Raw genomic sequence first — 18,369 nt, forward strand, 5'->3', positions numbered from 1 at the left:
CACTGCAAGGTGCAATTTTGAAATGTTGTCAGCGCAGCCTCCCCCCCCCCCGGTCGGTCCACCCGCCTTGTCTGCGCATCGCTGCAACTGTCTGGATTGTCTTTCAGGTAACTGTATCAGGTGGCCGTTACCTCGGTTTAACTTCATATGCGCCTTCTGCATTGCTCTTTTTTTTATTTAGAGCTACTGCTTAAGGACTTTTTGTGGGTATGGTTGCAGATTTCTTCCCGGTTTTTGAGTTTTCGTATCACTGGGGTATTTTTCTTCATGCCTAGACCGGTGTTTTCTTTTCATTTGGAATGGCAGATGTAAACAGTTTGCAGGGATGCTTTTTGTTTTCTTACCAGATTTTCATGAAAATTCATCAGATTTCCTTTTTTTTCTTCATGTACATGTACATGCAATTTATATTTTTGCAACATTTTGAATTCCAGACAGCATAGATTTTGATTTATTTGGTTCTAGACGTTCTTATCACCTTTGAAGATTATTTTCATAATTATGTAGTAAATGTGGCACTTCCAACTATCTTTCCTTGCAAGGTGTAAATATTCAGTCAGGAAAAAAAAGCTAAATGAAAAGAGAAAAAGAAGCTTGCCAAACCTGCTTGGAATATTCTCATCCCAGTGCTGATAATGTTTGAAAATGTACTCCGTAACTTTAGCCACAAAAGCACAATGGCCAGAGGCAGTCATCATTTAGTAATAAACGTCGTCTTAGACGGAAACGCAACAGAATCTGGCCCCCGTGGCCGGGGGCCAAATCTGTTTGCGACACAGAGCGCTGTAGATTTTGCCGCGGCAGTATCCAAAATCATGGCTCAGACTGGGCCGGGCCCGGGCCCTACGCCCGGCTTGTTGGACTGGCGAGATTATGAAACCAAATCCGTACCTGCATTAGAAGTTCTTGTCCCTGGACAAATGGCACAAGAGGGCTGATTTCACACAAGTGGAATATGAATTTTTTTTTTTTGGAGGTGTCATCTGCTCAGCAGATAGATATGAGCAATGCAAACACTTCAGGTTAGAGAAAGTTGCAATACATGTATATGCTAATATTCTCCAGAGACTCGGAACATTACGTGGCCATACATTTTTAAAAGGGAGAAAACAGAACGTGTAATTTGTACCATTTTGTAACCACAAATTCTGTAATACATAATGTTTGTACGAGAACTGGAAAACATGTTATGTAAGGTTTTGGACCTTAATAAACAAGCTTTTTCTTTCAAATTATAGGTTGAGAAAAAAATAACTATAATTAATGAGAGAAGTTGATCATAATTGTTTGCCAAAATAACTTCAGTGTGGTACTGCACAGTATGTTTTCAAATTTATCTTCAAAGAAGTTGTATAGAGACAAAAAAGAACGTGGAAAGAAAACTTCAGCATGAAACAAGACTACAACCTTCTCGAGACCACGCCTTTTTAAAGAAGACACATTAATTCTCCACATTCATGTGTTCATGTAGATCTTACTTACATATGCATATCCACAATCAGTGTTTTCTGTTGTAAGCAAACTGTACATGTACATTTAAATTCTACAGAAGGACATCACTTTCTATTTATCCCATCTCGCCATTTTCAGTTTTCATACCCCTCCAAAAAACACCAAGATGATTTCTTGATTGCAACTGCCCTCCTCTGCCTCCATCAACCCTGCGTCTTTGTTTCAAGAGGGTATCCCCCGTACCCCTGCCGTGCCCCACACGGCCCCAATTAGACAGTTTTTCTGTCATCGTCAGGTCGTTGGGCCTCGGGCCAATATTCTATTCCCACTTGTGGCTTTCCTCTAGAGGCGAATCATGAGTAATACCCAGGCCCCACCAAACACCTCGGCAATATTAGATCCCCAAAATCCTGCTCCGATATTAATTGGGCTCGGATTACGCCGGGGAACAAAGGCTTTTTCTTGAGTGGAGCATGGCAGTTACGAGATCGGTGTTCTGCACGTGACCCAAAATGCCTCAGCTTAAATTATGCACATTTAGTAAAGTAGTTCTAAATGTTGAAGCACGGTACTTGCACATAAATTCATTATGCGAACAGCTTGTTGATATACCTACATGTTACTTGCCTTTGATTTTGAAAAAAGTTTGGTATTTGATTGATATATCTTCATGTACACATACATGTACATATGTATACACAATGTATGTACATGTACTGTACGATTTTAATGCCATTAGTTTGAAGCAGTCGTCTGTAACAGTCTTGTTTTGCCTGTTTTATAAATAATTTGAACCAGAAGAAATGTTCTGTAAATTCAGGATCGAGAAGCACGACAGTTTTGTTTCCCTGTTACGCCTGACTTGTGTAACTTGACATGGAAGTGTCACTGAAATCGATTTCAAACTATTTGTTTGGCAGGTAATTTTACACGACTTAATCACTCTCTGAAATTGGAGAGTGTGTTGTGAATAAAATTGTGCATGTCTGTCAGGGGTGAGAGGGGCATGAAAAAGTGCATCTGAGCTTGCGGCAAGCAAGGAAAGGTTCAGACACCTGGGCAATATTTCGTCCGCTTTTCTTCAGATGTACGTCTGTTATTTGAACAGTGCAACAGTACATGTACACTCTGCTGAGAAACGTCCAATTTGCACTCAGAAAGTTCAAATTGTATCTTATAATTTGAGGTTGTGGAATCAGTTGCATTGGCTAAGCGGAACTTGCCCTAAATTTGTGTTGATATTGCCTTGTTTTTTTGTGGCGAAGAAATGACATATGAGGTTGGACTATGCTGGCTCGGCAGCAGATGCCAATACATGGGGGTATTTGGTGAGAAAATACTGTTCAGATTTGGGGATAACCAAACCGAGCCAGCATGAGCAAATTCCCAGGGTGACCATTTGCCCTGATTCGATACAAAGCCGGGCATCAAGAAGAGGGTCAGACCAGGATGGCAGCTAGGACAATATGTAGTGACCGCTGACCCATATCTGTCAGCTGAAAACATCTCTTCCCGGACACATGGCCTAGTACAAACGGGGTGTGTGAGATGGATGCGCCGAAATAAGGTTAACTGCAATCTCAGTTCCTATCGCTATAGCAACACTGCTTCAGTTGGGAGAGGAAGTGGGGAAGAAAAAAGGAAAAGAGAAAAAAATTGAAATGAGGTTAACTGCCACCTGAATCGGCAAACCTTAGGCAAAACAATTACTGCCTCCATGTACGTGTACGTGCTGTGCCGTTTTGTTGGTAATTGCCTCTTGTTAGCGCCAACAGCACTCGCTGTGCACACTCAGCGGCACCCCAATATTGACAAGTATTGATCAGAATCGATCAAGGCTAAATGTTCCCCTATTCTTACCCTGTTCTTGAGGGTTGTCATCAACCTAGGTCCCCTTTTCTGTTAACACATTCCCATTTTAACACGGCCAGAAGCCAGATGGTGAGATGGTTTCCAGGGCAACGGCGTCTCCCCATCCCCCATGTTAACCTCCTGATCTATTTTGTTTTGCCGAAAACCGATATTGGCCGGCCAGGCTCCCAACGGAAACACTGAGGGGAGGACACTGATTTGATTTGGGTTGCTGCTGGTTCCTGACCAGTCAGCTAACGATGCAGTTACAATGCGTAATGAGACGTCTTCCCCTGGGAGCATTTGGGCAATCCCATCTTCTCCTCGAAGAGAGAAACTGTTGATTAGGATACTTAATGACAGGAAAGCAACACTCAATTCACACAACCTATGCAGGTCAGGGGGTAGTCAGACAATTCCCTTCGTGACAGACTTTAAACTTACATGTAACTTGAAAAAAAAATGCAGCAGACCAGTTCTTGAGTCATTTCAAGAAGTGGACCCAGTTTCACAGTGCTCTGTTGTTACATGTAGAAATCTAAGGATGCAAACTAAATAAGCTATTATTGAAACGAATATATGTACATGTACCTCGTTTGTTTTTGGGGGGCTGGTGACCATTTTGCTAAGCATACAATTTTTTTTTTGCTCTGCATATTTCTGTGCTTAACAGTTCTATGAACATGGTTCTCGTGCATATAATACAGTCGAACCTCGTTTAAGATTCTGCTTATAACAAGGAAATTTTGAGGTCTCGATCCTTTTGTTTTTCATTTTGTTCATTCCTGATAATACAGGATTCCTGTTATAACAAGGTAATTTGCCAAGTCCCAGCAACCTCATATTATCAAGGTTCAACCGTAGTCAGGAGCTTCAATTGTTTATCAGTACAGTAAAGTTCCTTCCCTTCATCACACAGTTTATACCAGGCACCTGTCCCTACTCAGTTCATCCTCCCCTACCCCAGCTCTCAGTCCTCTCTAACCCTAAAGAAGAAAGGTCACATCTCATGAAAGATCAGTACCAGTATTTTAAGGTTTTACTTTGAAAAATTGTGGGAAAAAAATGACTTCTGAGAGGGAGAAGAATGTGTAATATGTGAGGGCTACATGGTTTTTAGGTTGACCCTGATTTTCCAATTTCATTGTGGTAAAAGCAAAGTGCTTATTCCTGAACAATATGAAAGGGAAGGAACAATGCGATTTCCTGTCTCATCCTTCTCCTACTCGCCCCCCCATAGGTTCAAGCAGACCTAACAGACTTGGGCATAACAAACAAGCCCCAGGCCTGGAGATACGCTTTACCTTGGCCCCAGTCTTGAGATTTAGCAGTAGCACTGGGAATTCGTCGGCCTTAGAAATCCAGTAATCTTGTCATGTATACTCCTTGCCATACATGTACATGTATGCACCTCTGTGGCCAGACTGGTCTTTCGGGATTCATAGGTAATCTGATGTGATGCCATAGTCGTGGATTATACTTCAGTCGCCACCTGATTCTGTGGGGCTTCCTCCAGTATTTCTGTACTTGAAATTTTTCTCCAACCTCTGGGCAGATAAACAAGGATTTTCATGGTAGTTTACTTATAGTTTTCACTTCAGATGTTCTGTAAATAGATTTGCAAATCATGAGGCTTAGGGGAATCGCGTGTTTTAATGTAAAAGTACCAAATTGTACAGAAGCTGGAACAGGTACATGTACATGTAGTGTGTTCCCTTAGCACTGCTAATGGAGACCTTGCGCCAGTGTCTAGTTGTGATCGGACCTTGCTGCTGCGGGACACCCCATGGAACAGTTGACCTGTGGATACATGTGGCTATCAGGAGAGGAAATCGGGCCAGAAATGACTCAGGATGCCTTGACCAAAAGCTCAGAACTCCTTGAACTTCTAATCCCAAGACAGATGAGGGGTAACAAAGGGCAGAAGCTGGAGCTGTTTGATGTTGAGGGTTTGTGAAAGGGATGGTCAATTTTGGCCAGCGCATATTTTTTTTGACAATGCATATCCTGATAGGTTAACTACCGCAGTGTTTTTTTTCTGATGCGTAGCCGTTGAGAAGCTACATGCATATGCAGGTGTTGAGTTGGGGTCACTTTGCAGTTTGCATTTTCACCAAGCATTTTGTCTACTTTGTTACCCTAGTCCTGTGAAATGATGATCATCATTTATGAAATTGACTGGCTGCGAAGTATACAATTGATTGTTGGTGTGTTGTTGGCCAGAGTCTCTTTATTTTAAAAAAATTCTAAAAACTACACGTAGACTTGCTTTGTACAGAAGTGCAGTTTTTCTTGTACATGTACAGTGTCCGTTGCCTGTGGACAATTGTGGGCAATACTTACGGAATGTGTCAAATTGAAATAGTGCCAGTTAGTTAACATTCACAGGATTGTACATGTATGTGTCATTTTCTCGATGGAGTCAACCGAGGGCGCTGTTTATACACATCAAACACAAAAAAAGTTGTACATCTGGTAATCCACAGTGCTCGGCGTCAAGCATGAATAGTTAAGGTGATATGTTGCAGTGCAACCATACATTTAGGACACCGGTGCCTTGCCGTTATTTTCTTTAACATGCTACCCTAAACTTTCCATTGTTGAACTCCATGAACTGTGAAATGCTTTCCCTCCACTCCAGCAATTCTACCTACCCACCACGCCTCACAAATCAGCACCCAAAATACACCCTTTTCAGACATTGGCCCCCCCCTTCCATTTTGTGGTTTCTTTTCTTCCCCGTTCCCCATTAGTTGGGTCATTGGAATTGAAATCGCAGGCACACAGCCTGGAGGAATAATCCCCTCCGTAGTGCCCAAACATTTCAGGATTTGGCGGTTTCCCTATTATATTTTTGTCTCTGACGGTCCTTTTGACCAGGTTGGGTTGATAACCTGAAATAATATGCAGAGACCCTCAGGGAAGATCAGGAATGTTTTAAGGGGGGGACATGGAGGAGATGTTTTCTTCCATATTTTGTTTATAGTTGAGTTTCAAATCCCACCAATGACAATGAATTTCCCAACTGTTAGTGTGTAATATTTAGTGGCCAGTTTAATCCACTCCCTTTAATTTTAAGATGTACCGCTACATGTACATTTGAGCAATACATTACTGTGTACATGTATGTCGGTGTAAATAGTAGTTAATTTTGCCATCCGTTTTGAATGCAGGCCTCGTTTATTAGGATCCAGAAAGTTACCTCAGCTGTAAAAAAGTATGTACTGTTCCGGTAATAAAACCAAAATAAATCTAGGCCTAATAATAACATTGAATTTGAGATCAAAATTACAGGTACACGCTCACAAACATGTACAGTGTACATGTATTGATCACACTTAGGCCAGTGTAGAGACGGGTGCAATTTGAGTGAAGTTGGTCAAAAACATTGCAGTTCCCTGCATGGACATTGGAAATAATAGAATTACTACTGCTACACAATTAAATCCAACTTTGAATAAGAATTATACACGTAGGAATCCTGTGTACCACAGCATTTGAATTATTTTTCAACTGCCAAAGTACAGCTTACCCTCTAATGATGATGCGATAGCATTGATAACCAAAAAGTAACCCCCCCCTAATTTTTCCTTTTGTGAAAAGGCACACTATGTGCTTCCTCAAGTTCTGTTGGCAATCTGTTTTTTTTTTTTTGGCAGCCCAGACTGAGGGGAAACTTAAGAAGATTTGCTGCTTTATGAACACCGCTGATAATCCCACAAAAGGCCGCTTTCAAAAAAATTCACAACTGGCCTTCTTTCCTCCTTCAACAACTTACACATGTACCAAAAAAAAAAAAAGAAAAAAAATAAAGATGAAGAAGGGAAAATAAAACGCAGCCTGCATGAAATGCCTGGCTAAGTTGGCCAGGTCTGAATGGAGTTTTGTTTCCAACGCCCGAGGGAGGGAACTGTTAAGTTTACCGTGCTTTAATTGACTGCTCTCCTAAGGTCACGGTTGGGCCAAGTTCCTTAGATCTGATATGGTGGCTACAGAGCCCTTTCCGATGTGTATGCTGATGTTAGGAGCATCTGTTTTCTACATTCGCATTTATATTTGAAAGTGTGAGAGAGACCGCATGGGTATTTTGCCGGCAGGACTGTTCCACTCATGTCTTGATGATTCTCATTGACGGTATGCAGGAGCTCGTTTTTTTTTGGTGTAGATTTTTTTAAAGACAAGGACCCTCTGAAGATTTTTGTTTTGTTTCACCAAATGTCATGATTTGTGAGAATGTTATTAAGCCGTTATCTTTGTCCTAAGTGTACTGTAAATGTCAGACTGAAATTTGTTGGCTGGCATCGCGAGATATTCTCAGTTGGGCCTAATTTACAGTCCATTATTCAGAATGTTTCATCTACTTCATAATGAGAAGAGTGGAGTTCTGATATTTTTGATATACATGTACGTGCATATGAATATAGAAAAGGGTTTCGAATTCCCACCACTATACATGCATCAGACATATAAATGTTCATGTGCTTGTACCTATTACAGGTGTTATTCTTGCGCATTGTTATTCCGGTATGTGTACTTATGTGGGAACAGATTTGTGTCTGCATTTTATGCAGTTTGGGTGGCAACCCTTTGGGGGCCCCCCCACAAACATTAGCGTATGAGCTGGCGGTATGAATTCCATCCTCCCTACTCAAGATGCCATTTCTTCATTTTTACTCCCCCCCTCTCCATCCTGAAAAACTCAGAAGACACCTTACTCACGGTAATGTACCTGTGGCAATTTTTGGGCCAGTTGCTGTGGCAACAGGTCAGGCCCTTGAGATGCATTTGCTGTCCGTTCTGAATATGAGTAAAGACTTTTCTCGTTCATGAATATGTATCGTTTCATCATTACCGTACACAGGTTTCTCTGTGACATAAGTACATTGCAAATTTGCTCTTAACCACTGTTCGTCCACTCACATTGTAAAATAAACAAAAAGTGTTCAGGGGGTTGAAAACATGGTTTTTGAGCGGACTGCATTTATGACATCTTGCTTCAAAATAGTAATTCATTGATTTGTCTTAGTTTGGATTTGATCTGATTTTTATCCATTTTTGTATTAAAAGGATTGGCGCTTTAGCAATACCTGTATGAGTAATCTATTGAAAAACTGATCAGTGGAATGCCAAGTTCATATTTGCTCAACAATTTGAAGGGAACTGTGTAGAACATACATGTACATGTACATGTAGAGTTACGTGTATGTGGCTTTTCCTGAATGGTCACCAGCAGCAGACAAATTTTCATAGCTTTACTCCAGTTTGTTGGATTGAACCCTCTGTGCTGTGGTTAAACAAAAGGAAAGGGTTGAGCAGGGTTTGAACCACTGACCACCAGGGCACCATCCCGGTTGTTTCACCAACTGAGCAATCCACATCTCTTTTTGCCACCTCCCCTGGTTGCTAGGGTGTTTGGGTGTGAATTGGAATGCATTAAACTCACACACACACACGTACAGTGTAAACACTTCTAATAGAGGGATTTCACATCAGCGCCATCTGCGCATATGCGCATCGAAACCGAGCCTCTCTGTGTTGAACTTCATCGCGCGTGCCCGCGGAGTCGACACATTACATGCAGTATCCGATTCGTAAGTGTGACGCCACTTCAGTTTAAACCACGCCCACTGCACATGCAGATACACGACCATTAGTTTGTTCGCGGTAAATTGCCGTTATTTTTTCTTTTGATTTTACGTGTCAAGTCATCCTGAAAGACTCTTCCACAAAAATTTGCCGCCTGAAAAGTCTGAATTAACATACCTTAACATATGTGTCTTGACTCCTTACTTTCAATCGTCTGATCGTATTAAGAATTGAAGCTGACATATACAGCCTCGTTTTCAAATGTGGAAGTGCGCAGATTGACACTAAAAGCATCGTATTGGGATCCCTCTATGAAGAGATGTTGAATCATAATTCTAGAAACAGTAGTTACTCTGCACACCTCGAAAGTTCCAGTCTGGGATTTTTCCGAGTGGATGTGATTTCTCCTTCGTTTGAAGTCTGAAAATGAAAAAAAGGGGGAAAAAGTTCCTCTTAAGTCTTATTGTTGAATTGAAATCTAATTTCAGGGTTGCACTGGATCACACTTTTTGAAGTATGCCAGGCCAACCTTGACCGCTTCATTTTCTGTCTTGTTATTGTCCTTCTCTCTGGTTGAAATCCAAACATAGAAGAGGTGCTGGTATCATTAAGCAGATGTGGCTTGAGGGAAATCGAGTGATGTTTGTTTTTACTGCAAAAGGTTTTCCAGAACAAGGGTATACATGTACATGTAAATGCACATGTGTTTGACTGAACATTTTTATGGTTTATGCCCTCGGAGTGTTTTCCCTTTTTTTGGCCTGGGCTCGTGTGTGGTTTGCCCAGCAAGACATTCCTAATTGGCCCCCTGTTGGGACGACACACATGTAAATTTGGTAAAAGAATGTTCTTTCCGGATCATGTTAACTGCAACGACATGAGCAAACATTTGATCAGACTGAGCGTCTTTGAGTTGAGTTGGTTTTTCAGGGGGGAGAAGAGATGCATTTACACAGACAGTTGAGGCATGAAATGCTCACCGACCGTTTCATAAATGCGCTGTGCAGTTTCCACCGAAACTTAGTAGGCGCGATTAGCAACAGAAAGAGAGAGAAATGGCCACATGTCACGAGCGAAATGTAGAAGTTTACCGGGCCTTTGTAGCCCTCAAACTGCCAATTAAAAGTTCCTTGTGGGGCTTTTAAAAATTCACACCTGGATGGTTGCTAGAGGCCTGTTTACTTGCCAGGGCAAGGCATGGGCTGCCAAGCAGCACTGCACTGATCGCCAACTGTCAATCATAAGTACAACCCTGCTCATAATATACAAGCCAAGGCTGAGTTCTCTTGACCTCTGCTCAAGGTGCCTGCAGAAAAAAAATGCTGGTTTCACTTAATTTTTTTTTTAACCACTGGAGTTTTGGCATGTGTATGTACATGTACCAAGATTTTGGGAGGTTTAGTTATTTTCTACCCAAAAACAATGAGGCTTTGACTGAACAGTTTTTACATCAAATTCTGAATTGTGATTTAAAGTAAAGTGAAAGGCTTTTCCTTCTTGTTTTTGGAAGTACAGTGTACTCAATGATTTCATAATAGCTCTTCAAGGAGGTCACTACAGATGCGGCAGCTGGTTTTCATCCTTGGATGAATCAAATGTTACCGTAAATTTACTGGTACATGTACATTTCTTTTGGAATGGCAGTCAAACGCGTTGTATGCAAATCACTCCAATGTGAGAGTTCTAAAGATTAAGCAGAATTCATTTGAATATCCGGTGTAATTAGGGACAACTTTTCTCTTCCTGAGCGGATGAATACAAGTGACAAATGCTGACTCTATTAATGTTAACTGAAGCCAGTGCAGTACATCAGGCGATTTTGGGACTCGCATTGCGGCAAGTGAGCACCAAGGCCCTCCAACCCTCCCACTATCTTGTCAGACAGCTGGGGTCCCATCTCTCCCCCCCCTTCCCTACTTTGTTTTCTGCCTCCGAGTGGTGTTAGGGATAATTGGAAGTGACAGGTGTTTGAAGGAACAAGCTGGTCTGTGATTCATCTGGGTCTTAGCCACGCCCCTTTTCTTTTTTAGGCTCGGATCTCCTCGCCTGCATTCTCCTTACAACCATCGGTTGCTTTACTGTGCTACACTTTTCCTGCGAGGGACAGAGTGCTGAGTGTGTCGCCCATTGGGATGGATTTTTGAATTCCTCCAAATTCATGAATGGGCTAGAAGACACTAGGAGTAGCCTTTAGTGATTCATAACATGCAGCGAGACAGCTCTCAAGCTCACAATGTGCATGGCTCTGTAGACAGTAAGAAACCCAATAAATCTAAGAAGATCCAATGGTTGGCAATATTTTATGAGTTCTGATACATGTATGTGCTTGAAAAGTGCTGTATCATGCAGCTGAAACATTGGAATCTAAGAGTTGCATGACAGCTAAGGTTGACATTGAATTGTACATGTGCACAGGTGTATGTACATTTGGCACCACAAAGATTAAAGTTAACCTGTGCCTTGAAACATGTGCCTGGAAGATTCACGCAGTACTAGTAGAATGTTTTTGTTACAATTTTGAATCTGTCTGTACTTAATGTGGTAGGACAGACATACAGTACATGTACCAATACAACCAATACATGACTAGGAAGTACTGTGGCCAACGCAGTCCAGTGCATTTGTGTTGGTCTATCCATAACGTGTTCAAGTGCATACATGGCCACACTGTCCCTTCATGCACGTTGTGAAAGAAGCATCTACGGTGTACCAGTTGCATTTCTGCCCAAGGTGAGTCTCCTTGAGTGCTAGATAAAGTGTAAATGGCCCACACATGTCGAGCAAGGTGGCTGTTAAAACACGGGCATCATCGAATCCGTTCTGAAGTGAATAAGTGCCCCGCTCCCCTGCTACTGCTCAACTTGTAATGGCAGACTCACAGGAAATTGTTTGGCATGATTTTATTTTACTCTTGGCCCCCCAGGCCAGGAGAGAAAGAGAAGTAGAGGGCAGATAGTGGCCCCACTGCCGATTGTGTGCAGCGTATGCTCTGTCTTTTTTTTCTTTTTTGGGGGGGGGGCGTTAATGGAAGAGAAAAATGTTCTGAATAAGGCCACGGGGTCAGAGTGTTAAGTGCGACCGCGGTGGGCCCGGGATTGAGCTTTGAGTCGAGATACGAAGCCTTGCAATTTGGGAAGAAGTCGCACAGACAGTGGGGCTGGTGTGAGTGACAGCTGCTTGGCTAAGCAGGTGGGCTTCTCAGAAGGGCAGGTTGGAGATTTTTTTTTTCCCGTCTCTCCCCATGCTGAGGGGAAGTGTGTAACTGCATATCCTGGCTAAATCCAGTGGCACAATATTGCCAGATGAACAGTCATGCTTGTCACATTGTAAAGGTAAGGTTACCTCAACAATCTCCCTTTCTAAAGTGATCTGAACTTGGAATTTTAGGGGTTTTGTTTAGTCATGAATGCTTTGGGTAGGGTGCTCCTCCTATCTGGTTCATCCTATAAATTTGGGGTCCAGAGTGTGACGTTTCCCTGTTACCTCTGACGTGTTTGGCAAGGATATATTACTGCATTTGATTTCAAACTAATGCTACCTGCTTGGCAAGGTACATGTAATTTGCAGTACTATTCAGTCTTTGAAATTAAACCATGAGTTCTAAACATTCAAAATCAGACTTGACAGGGACGAGAAAAACTTAGACCCCAAATTTATAGAATGACCCATCTGCGTGCACACCTACATGTATCATTGTGTACATATACATGGACAAGTTTGTAAGCTCTGGTACATGTATTAACACTACCACCGGTACACTGTAATGTATGCATGTTGGGAGTCATGCACTGCACATTGTACATTACGTACTGTTTCGACATCATCTGTAAGATTTGTATGCATTTGTACATTGTTTCTTTGCAAGAATTTTGTTCACGTATGCAGGCCCTGTGCATATGTGGCTAGCGCTTTTTACCCTGGTCTCATCAGATGCATGTATGCCCATTGACTGCTGGAAATAACTTCAGTGTCTTTCAACTCACTTTGTCTGTTGTTTTTACTTTTAATTGGAATTGTTGGAAAGAGGTCGGTTTCAAGGCGTTTTCCTGTGTTTTTAGAAGAAAAGAGATTTTCTGCATTAAAATGTCCATCAGTTTTTACATTTAATCAATATTGACGTTTTTGTGCATGGTAAACTGCTCTGATTTGATCATCGGAGGTCTGAAAACCTTTGTCACCAGTTGCCAGAGAAAGAGATGTCTCTCATGCCGCAAGAAAGTGACTGCTATAAATTTACTGCTTTGTACCCATATATTCATGTCACAGTTTTCGTACGTATTGTCTAACTAAAAGATTGACGTCTAGCACAGCAGAGTGATCTCTGTAGAGTTTTCAACTTGTTTACAGTCGGAATTTCCGGCACAGTGTTGAAACTCCTGCATTTCTCTGCTGTGCCGGTCTGGCACTTTCACCTCGTCCAGACAAATACCTCCCGACCAGTGCTGCTAGCACTTCAATCTGCCCAGGGCCCCAATCGGGCAACCTTGCAAAACAACTTTTGTTGAGCACTTCAACAGGTCCCCCAACATTTTCATAAGACCCGGCGTCTAAAGAAAACATATTTTGTCCTGTGCCATCAGGTGCCCCACTAAAATGCTTCATATCCAAGTGGGCCTTTGCAAGGCACAGCTCACAACCATTCCTTTTGGGAATTTTTCTCAATAGCAAGGGACCTACGGCTGGATAGACAATACTCTCTCTGGCCCCCTTGAGGGAGACCGAAACCCTCCCATGTTTCAAGACTAAAGGTGCTGAATAAACAGGAAAGGGGTGTGTGCGTGGGCCCCTCCGAATTTCTGAATGCACTGTCATTCTCCCACCTTTTCCCTTCTTCCTATATGCGAAGGCTTTTGAATGGAAAACAAAAAGAGCGGTTAGGTGAACCAAAATGTAAACTGGCTGAGCTGGGAATGTCTGTCAGGGCTGCTGGTGTGCAGAGTAGATTATTTGAAGTCATGCCGGAATGCGGTGGGGGGGGATATGCAACTTATTTTGTAGGTTAATCGTGCCGTCATCTGATACTTGGCTCGCATTTCCTTTGTGTTCGTATTAACCCACTTTGCTCAGTTTTCAATTTGAAAGCAGGATCTGAGGAACTTACATGTACGCCTACATGTACCTGAAAAAGTGCACTGGGGCATTGCATTTGACAAAGGAAAACTCTAAAATGAAAGTTTGCAAACCATTCATATTTCAGGAAAAAACCAAATTCACGATAAATTGGTGACATAAGTGTACTTGTACACATACTGTCTGAATCAATATATTTGAATTTTCTCATTACTTATTCGAAAATTTAAATATACTACTCTAAAAAAGTTAAGAACCACTTTTTATTTGGTATACACTTTTATATATGAGATATTTTACTGCTGAAAATACCCCAATTTTTGAATTGAATTTTTTTTAAATTTTTTATTCCAATGAGAACACCATTTAGACAAACAAATAAATGAAAGAACTAGACCCTCCTCATTGCTTGGAAAAAATTACGAGTTAAAAAGCAGTCCTTATCTTGTTTGAGTAGTGTATTAGGAGCAGATTGCGTTTAAATAATGAAAGTAACAAAATTTGGACTGTTTCCGTTCATGTACATCTGCTGTGTATTTAATGAACCACCATTTGGTAAAGGGAAGTGATCTAGCAAAGTCTCAGAAAGGAAAGATCTAAAAGAATGATTGTGGTGACGAAAAGGAGTACATGTACTGTGTGTACTCTTCCCATTTAACCATGTACATGTATGCTTTGTTTCTGTAAATGTTTACAGAAATAAGAAAATATTCAAATATTTGGCACAACTTCCAGGTACATGTAGATAGTGTGCTGAAATTAGTTAAAAGGGTTAAGCATTTGAAAAAGTTGTTTTGTAGTATATTGGTTGTAATTGCATGTCATGTGACAGCAGTGATACTTGTTCTTTAAAATTTGTCAACCAAGCTGAAAGATGTGGAAGCAAAAAAGGGTCTTACACCTTCCATTCTTTTGTGATCTCTTTGAAGAGAAGCCGATGATAAAGATCTATCAAGAGTTTTTAGCTTACCACCCACTTGACAAATTGGTATTCATTACCAACTGATGGGGGAAAAGAATTCTCCACTTGACCTACTTCAGATTATCCCAGAGTGCATTTTGGTGACAAGTGATGATAATAATTAAAGGCAGATGCTGGCACTGATAATGTTTCCACCGCACTGGGAATATCGGGGCCGGGCGGCCGGTAACGTAATACCACCATCGGCACTCTCAATCAGCGGCGGGGGATCTGTGCTTGGGCCGTGCCAGCCCCCCCCCATGCCTTTCACTCAGTCCCGGCGTGCGTGACAAACGGCAACGTTTCCTGGCCCATTTCGCGTCAGTTGCCAAGAGAAAGAAACATTAACTGTAAAATATAAGCCACAAGTGACTCGCCGACTCCCCAGGTTGTTATTAACTGCTCCGTGTTCTCTCCTCCAACCGTTAATAGGATAGGACAGAAAGTTACCTCTGTTTAGGATAAATCAGCCCAAACGAGTCATTAATTTCTCAGAGTGTTCAAATCTGCGAGAACCATGTCGATTAGTCATTAGTTCTGATGGCCGCCGTTATCTTTTGCTTTCGCCATGAATGATGACCCTAATTAAACACACCAGACGGGATGTGACCAATCATACGGCAGTGCGTCTTTACATTGTCAGTTCACCTTAGAAGTCCGGCAAGTCTTAGTGCTTTTAATCGATTGGATCTTTTTCATCTCCTAATCGCTCAAGCACTATGGATAGTCACACTTTCATAACACATGGGTGTCAAAGCGTTACCTGCACGTTCAACCATGCACAGTCTTCAGTGATTGGTCACATCGGATGGTTTCTTTGTTCTCCAAATCTGAACAATTGTGAATGAATATTACATATTGAGTTGTGAACATGCATGTAAGGTTTCCTGTACAGCTGAATATGGTGAGTACAAATAACTTTGAAATATATGTACTTTGTACGTATGACTTGATTTGAAGCATACCCTCCTCAACAAGAAAGAGAACAGGGGAGGGGGAATAGTTTCAAATGGGTGTACATGTATAAGTGTGAAAATGCATACTACGTTTCATCAGAAGTTGGGCATGTGCGCACAGTGCATCAGAAGTTGGGCATGTGCGCCCAGTGCATCAGAAGTTGGGCATGTGTGCACAGTTTCATCAGAAGTTGGGCATGTGCGCCCAGTGCATCAGAAGTTGGGCATGTGTGCACAGTTTCATCAGAAGTTGGGCATGTGCGCACAGTGCATCAGAAGTTGGGCATGTGCGCCCAGTGCATCAGAAGTTGGGCATGTGTGCACAGTTTCATCAGAAGTTGGGCATGTGTGCACAGTTTCATCAGAAGTTGGGCATGTGCGCACAGTTTCATCAGAAGTTGGGCATGTGTGCACAGTTTCATCAGAAGTTGGGCATGTGTGCACAGTTTCATCAGAAGTTGGGCATGTGTGCACAGTTTCATCAGAAGTTGGGCATGTGCGCACAGTGCATCAGTGCAAGCTGAGCTGGTAATCCAGATCAGCTAAGCAGGTCCTTTCCAGGACTGAGCAACTTGTCTGCAGTCGATTCGTAGTTTTTTCAGCTTTTGAAAGAGTAACCCTCCCAGACATCTTTCCCCTCTCCTCTCCCCTCCCCTTTTGACACGATCCACTGTACCTGGAGGGTGGAGATGGAGGGGGGGACGGGTCTCCTGCGTTACGGCACATCCTTCCGTTGTAGACCTGGGTTTCCTACATGGACATGTATGTATCATGACTGTCAAGTGCTGCGCATCCATATACTTGAAGGTAACGAGGTATGCGTCATGCCTCACCCTTTGCACCTTTCACCGGAAGGCCCACCGGTGCAGTCATATGGATGTTCACATAGCAAACCCTGATTGCGTAAATGCTGTGAATACATACAGTGTACCCGGTATACGTGCACTGATCATTGCACTAATTTCTTGTCACACCAAACTGAAACTTCCAGAAAGCATTCAGGCTTTTGCTCCCAGAAATGTGATTAATTTTCTTTGTTAACATACAAAGTGTAGTGTGCTCTCTATGTACGGCATAATGACAGGGAGTGTACATGTACATGTATACTATACGTGTCGTGCACACAGATAACATGTCTATGGGATGGGGCTCTGTAACCACTACTCGCGCCTGTGTCCATGTATGCACCTACATGTACATTGTACCTGAACATGTATATCCGCACCGCCCCCCCCTTAGTACATGTACGCTTCCTTTTTCTGGACCAGCAGTTTACCCCATTAAGACAGTATGACCACCGATTTTAATTTTGGGGGGGGGGGAATTGGGAGAAATTGTGAAGAATTTTTGAAAATAATAAAAAAAATGTGTCAAATTGTTGTTTGACTTACATTGTATACGTGTAGCTGGTACCCTTTCATTTTGTTTGAAACAAATGCTTCCAACCTTTCTTATGTTTAACCAGTTCACACCCAGCTGCACACTGAATCAGAATTAAAAAGTCCCCCCCTTCAAGAAAAAGAATTGCCTGCCTTCCTACCCTACCGGTACATCCCTACAGTTGTTCACATACCACGTAATAGGAAGCAGAACTACTTTTTTTGGGGGGGGGCATCAAACCCTAACTAACCCCCCTAGGATGTTTTTGAAATTATATTAAAATCAGGGGATTTGGGACTGTTAAGGTGAAATGAAGCAGACAGAAAGTACCTGTATGTATGCACATCAGTGTATTAGCTTGCGAGCAATGCAATATCAAAAACGACAGAGACTACCAGAGACAATATGAAGAAGCTTCTAAAGCTGTCAAGTTGGCCTTGGACACCGGTTGTTACAGACTTTGTGCTGCGCGCTGGGTTTGCGTGCTTCGCACATGAATTCTTGGCTCTTCAAGTTGCACTCCCACTTTCCCCCATCGTAGCTAAAACCCTGATGTACATGATACATATCAGTGCCATACCCTAGAATCTTTGCCAAGATACTTAACCCTACATGTAATTTTCCTTTGTAAAAATACCCAGCACGTAAGAGACACATACGTGCACCTGTACTCGATCAGTAAAATTCGCAGAGTCACTTTATTCGCGTTCCTGTACGCGATCAGTACGTGATCTTGCCAAGAGGGATGAAGTAGTCCAACTTTCAATTGATTTTCCACAGATCACTCACATTGTTTGCACTTGCTGTGTCATCCCCAGCGTACATTCACATGCAGTTAAATCCCCCCCATCCGCTTCACTCTAGTGATTTCTAAGTGGCCCCGAATCCGTAGAGGAAAATTGTTTTCTCGAAATTGCAGTAATATTCGCCTGTGTGGGCCATAACAGAGTTGAGCGGGTCCCGCATGTTTATTAAGATAAGAAGAGAAAGCCCTTAAGTAACAAAATAACATTCCAGAGTTTTTGTTAATTTGAAAAACACCTGGACAGAGAATATGCCATCCCAGGTCATTGGCTTTCAGCATTCTTGGGCTTCGGTGAGTTCGTCAGTCAG

General features: G+C 42.2%; 1 protein-coding gene across 5 annotated transcripts in view; it reads left to right on the plus strand.

Moving 5' to 3' along the window:
• The window catches only part of LOC110986020 (activin receptor type-1-like), a 54,142-nt gene that overhangs the window by 19,644 nt on the left and 16,129 nt on the right, over window positions 1–18,369 (plus strand). Inside the window, exon 1 of one of the 5 annotated variants that reach the window (XM_087134359.1) lies at window positions 11,080–11,143. The exons of 3 other annotated variants lie outside the window; for them this stretch is intronic. In XM_087134359.1, the coding sequence (XP_086990485.1) occupies window positions 11,095–11,143 (49 nt within the window). In that variant the 5' untranslated portion in view covers window positions 11,080–11,094. Of the gene's footprint in view, window positions 1–11,079; window positions 11,144–12,030; window positions 12,222–18,369 lie in introns of those variants that run through there. One more of the 5 variants, XM_022247630.2, reaches the window with a different exon arrangement.

This window comes from Acanthaster planci, linkage group LG03 (genome assembly GCF_054643075.1).
Source record: "Acanthaster planci isolate LZ-2023a linkage group LG03, COTS_SCS, whole genome shotgun sequence".
Classification (NCBI taxonomy): domain Eukaryota; kingdom Metazoa; phylum Echinodermata; class Asteroidea; order Valvatida; family Acanthasteridae; genus Acanthaster; species Acanthaster planci.